Source organism: Pecten maximus, unplaced genomic scaffold (assembly GCF_902652985.1).
Source record: "Pecten maximus unplaced genomic scaffold, xPecMax1.1, whole genome shotgun sequence".
NCBI classification, from domain to species: domain Eukaryota; kingdom Metazoa; phylum Mollusca; class Bivalvia; order Pectinida; family Pectinidae; genus Pecten; species Pecten maximus.
Window position 1 is genome coordinate 975 of NW_022982082.1, and position 4,828 is coordinate 5,802.

The 4,828-nt window shown below is 37.8% G+C and overlaps 1 protein-coding gene across 1 annotated transcript; it reads right to left on the reverse strand.

Annotated features, from left to right (window-relative positions):
• Window positions 1-243: 243 nt before the first annotated feature.
• LOC117320348 (serine/threonine-protein kinase RIO2-like) lies at window positions 244-3,168 on the reverse strand. Its single transcript, XM_033874955.1, has 3 exons — window positions 3,051-3,168; window positions 1,555-1,627; window positions 244-1,139 (listed from the first exon to the last, which is right to left on the reverse strand). The coding sequence occupies exons 2-3, from the start codon at window positions 1,573-1,575 to the stop codon at window positions 444-446; spliced, it is 717 nt and encodes a 238-aa protein (XP_033730846.1). The 5' UTR covers window positions 1,576-1,627; window positions 3,051-3,168; the 3' UTR covers window positions 244-443.
• Between the last annotated feature and the right edge of the window lie 1,660 nt (window positions 3,169-4,828).

Consider the following 4,828-nt stretch of genomic DNA (forward strand, 5'->3'; position numbering starts at 1 on the left):
CTGCCTGTCGGCCATGTTGTTTTCCAGTTGGTCTCAAAATGCAATATGCATAACAAGGGACCAAGGGGAACCTACATATGAAATTTGAGAAAGATCCCTTTAGTACTGAGAAATAGCACTAACAAAAATTGTTTACAGATGGCAGGACAGACGGACGGAAGGAGGACAGACCACAGATACAGGGCGATTTGAATAGCCTACCATCTGATGATGGTGGGCTAAAAAACCTGGAATGATTGAATCTTTTGATTGAACTGAAAGGTAGTGAATCAACAGCAATGCAGGCCCATTGGGCCTCTTGTTATAACATGAAGTCAAAATCTGGTAATAATTGGGTTTATTTTAAAACATTTTCAATCAATTTACAAACATGTTGTACAATAATTTCAATATAGATGTATTATAATTTTATAACATGATATTTAGCTTTTCTTACACGACATTTAATACCACTGAGCAGAGAGACTGTCTTTGATGTCATGTTTTGTGTCTCGCTTTGATCGCGTGACAATGGAGGCCTCCCCTTTCTTCCTGATACGGCGGGCGTGTAATTTCTCATGCTTCTGTTTGAGTTGTCTCTTCATCTTCTCTTTGACCAATTGAGGATCCAGGGAGGAGGCACTGCTGGACACACTGAGAGAGCTGTGCTGTCTTGTCAAGTGAGTGTTGGTTTTCTCCATACTTTCCTCATTTCTGAAAGGTTTGTATGCTCTGTTAAAACCACTTAAATCCTCTAACAGTTCATCCTCACTTAACTCCTCATCAGAAAGCCTATTGTTTACCTCACGGTCAGCTGAATTCTCAAGTCTGTCGTCTACCTCACGGTCAGCTGAATTCTCGACTCTGTCGTCTACCTCACGGTCAGCTGAATTCTTGAGTCTGTCATCTACCTCACGGTCAGCTGATGCCTCGTTTGTTTCAGACACATTATCTGTTGGACATTCTTCCTCACACTTCACACATGAGGAGTCTGTTACATTGTCACTACATGTTGTTGTGTTAGCTTGTACAGTTTCCATATCTTCATCTTCATCCACATCTTCATCTTCATCATCGATTTCATTTTCATCATCGTCATCTTCATCTGCTGCAATCTCTGAAGACTCGGGTCCTTTAAGGATGTTCAGTTCGTCAGCAGCCTAAATAGAAATGTTAGAAATTAGAAACTGTACATTACTTATGGTGAAACAGATAAATATCTCCCAAACATATGGCACAGCGGAGCAGTTACTGATCAGAGTGTGATGAGCATATCTTATTTATATAATACAAAACTTAATGAGTATGAAATTACCTCAGTTATACTGATAGTTGTATTTTCCTTGACATGAAAGCTAATCAGAAAAATGAAAAAAACCCATTAGATTTAAACAAAATGTCACTCATCAAATGGATTGAAAGTACATTTCTCCATATCCATATCTGAGTAATTTAACACCAATGGCCACCATTCGAGGCTTTACGAAGCCACATAGCGACTTCACACCCTGTTGTCCTGTTCATATTTTACACTGCTCTCATATGGTTCTACATTGTAGGAGGAGTAATATTTACCTCGTCAAATGTACTGGCCATTTCCTTTGTAAATCCGCTAGCCGACACCTCAACATCAAGGTTATCATCTCGTCTACAACACAAAAATGACACGAGTGATTAAAACATTACCATTAGTGCGTACCTATTCATATTTGTAACACTGAGTTTTAAGGTCGATGGGTAAGGCCAACAAGCTTATGCTGTGGCCCCTGGTTCTTAGTGGGAGGTTGTGTGAAGGATAAATAGAAAATCAAAAAGAATTTAGCTGTAATTTTTAAATAGATAGACAGTTGTACATACAGATAGATGGTTGTACATACAGATAGGTGGTTGTACATACAGATAGGTGGTTGTACATATAGACAGGTGGTTGTACATACAGATGGGTGGTTGTACATACAGATAGGTGGTTGTACATACAGATAGGTGGTTGTACATACAGATAGGTGGTTGTACATACAGATAGGTGGTTGTACATACAGATAGGTGGTTGTACATACAGATAGGTGGTTGTACATACAGATGCGTGGTTGTACATACAGATAGGTGGTTGTACATACAGATGCGTGGTTGTACATACAGATAGGTGGTTGTACATACAGACAGGTGGTTGTACATACAGATAGGGTGGTTGTACATACAGATAGGTGGTTGTACATACAGATAGGTGGTTGTACATACAGATAGGTGGTTGTACATACAGATAGGGTGGTTGTACATACAGATAGATGGTTGTACATACAGGTAGATGGTTGTACATACAGATAGGTGGTTGTACATACAGATAGGTGGTTGTACATACAGACAGGTGGTTGTACATATAGACAGGTGGTTGTACATACAGATGGGTGGTTGTACATACAGATAGGTGGTTGTACATACAGATAGGTGGTTGTACATACAGATAGGTGGTTGTACATACAGATAGGTGGTTGTACATACAGATGCGTGGTTGTACATACAGATAGGTGGTTGTACATACAGATGCGTGGTTGTACATACAGACAGGTGGTTGTACATACAGACAGGTGGTTGTACATACAGATAGGGTGGTTGTACATACAGATAGGTGGTTGTACATACAGATAGGTGGTTGTACATACAGATAGGTGGTTGTACATACAGATAGGTGGTTGTACATACAGATAGGTGGTTGTACATACAGATAGGGTGGTTGTACATACAGATAGATGGTTGTACATACAGGTAGATGGTTGTACATACAGATAGGTGGTTGTACATACAGATAGGTGGTTGTACATACAGATAGATGGTTGTACATACAGGTAGATGGTTGTACATACAGGTAGGGTGGTTGTACATACAGGTAGATGGTTGTACATACAGGTAGGGTGGTTGTACATACAGGTAGATGGTTGTACATACAGGTAGGGTGGTTGTACATACAGGTAGATGGTTGTACATACAGATTGGTGGTTGTACATACAGATAGGTGGTTGTACATACAGATAGGTGGTTGTACATACAGTAAAAAGCAGTAATTTTATGCATACCTTATATCTGAAAACTTGGGGAAAAGTTCACTTTCATAATGAAACCGCCTGGCAAAGAATTCACGTATGCAACGTACATCTCTGTCGAAATACCTATGAAAAAAAGACAAAAAACAGATATTCTTACATTTTTGTTACCATTATGTACTTCCCAATACTGTCATCTTGTATTTAACTCTCAGGATCGTTGGTTGGTAGGACTATTTACTGTCCTATCCACACATTTAGATCATCTCAGGAAAGAATTTCATCAAGAACAAAAGCACTAGTGTTGACATCAAAATAACACTAAACCAGGAACAGTTTAAATTTTGAGCAGATATAAAGTTTCAACTTGCAGGCTTGGAGTTATTTCCCTTGTTGATGGTGTGTAATCATAAATGCTTAAAGATCAACATTTTTAGTTACATAGATGAATCACAGGGCTCAAAGTGGCGCCTATTTTAGTGGCCATGGCACCTTAAATTCACTATTGGTGACCAGTTATTGACCTATAAGGTGCCTGCATGGCCGCTAAAAAATTGTATAAATTTGCGATTTGGTTAAATCTTTCAAAGGTTGCAGTCAATGTCAAAATGATGTTCACAACTGAAAAAGTTACAGAGATGTTATGCTGAACTAAAGAATTAAAAGATTAAGTTAAGAATACTTGGGCATTTGGCGATTAACTTTTCTAATTGGCATCTAGGTTTTATGACTTTTTAGCCAATTAAGCCATCTGGTATAAATATCCTGAATCATATGAGCACTCCGGATCCCCAAGCCTGTAGTTACTACGTACGGTTTCCCTTTTTTACCTTGATTTTTGACAGCAGCTACAAATCTGTAAAATATGTGATGAATACTTGGAACACTTCATTATTAACTAAGTTTGCAAAATATTTCATTTGATGGCACTTTTTACGAAATTTATTAATCTTTTACTAAAGAGGTTGTTTTTTCATATCTTGTTTCCTACCACTGTCATATACTGGTATAATACTCATTTTAAAGCTTTATTTGTTTCATCTAATCCAGAGCGTTTGCTAGCGATCAAATTTGTCCTTGACCTTAGGCACCAAATGGCCTTGAACTTTGACCCAGTCACCTAGATCTAACAAGGTTACATCTTATTTAATCCCAACCAATTTTTCTTCATAATGCCATGACAAAATGGTCATCAGTAAAACATTATAAGATTTATTTTACACTTTTAAATCAAGATTTAGCCTTTGGACCTGGTAACCTTGACCTTTAATCTGGATAGTCTGTTGACTAATTGATTAATTCCAAGCAAATTTTTTTGTAACCTCATCATTAAAGTTTAGAAGTAAAAAGATAACAAACTTGCCCTTGACCTTTAGCCCAATTACCTTGACCTTTTGTCAATTGACTTATTGTTTAATTCCATGAAACTTTGCCTCATAACGTCATAACAAAATGACAATCTGGTTAAAATCAGCTGTTACATGGCTACATTTACAGTGTACTTCGCCTGAGGTTCTATGATCAGGGTCACGTTCAGGTGACCCCCTCGACAACGAATGCTCATTATATATTGGCCAATCAGAGATGAGCTTTCAAAATGCTTTCATTGCATTTTGGTAAGCAACAAAGACGTGACAAAGATGGCAGATTTAAATGAAGTGATAGAGACAATTCCAAAGTTTACTACTAAAGAATGTCACAAAACGTTTGAACTGACGTTCCATCTCTGTGTGTCAATGTTTGAACAAAAACAAAACCGTAAAGTATACACCAATTACAAATCCAAGAGCGTTTTTGTCTCTTAGATAATG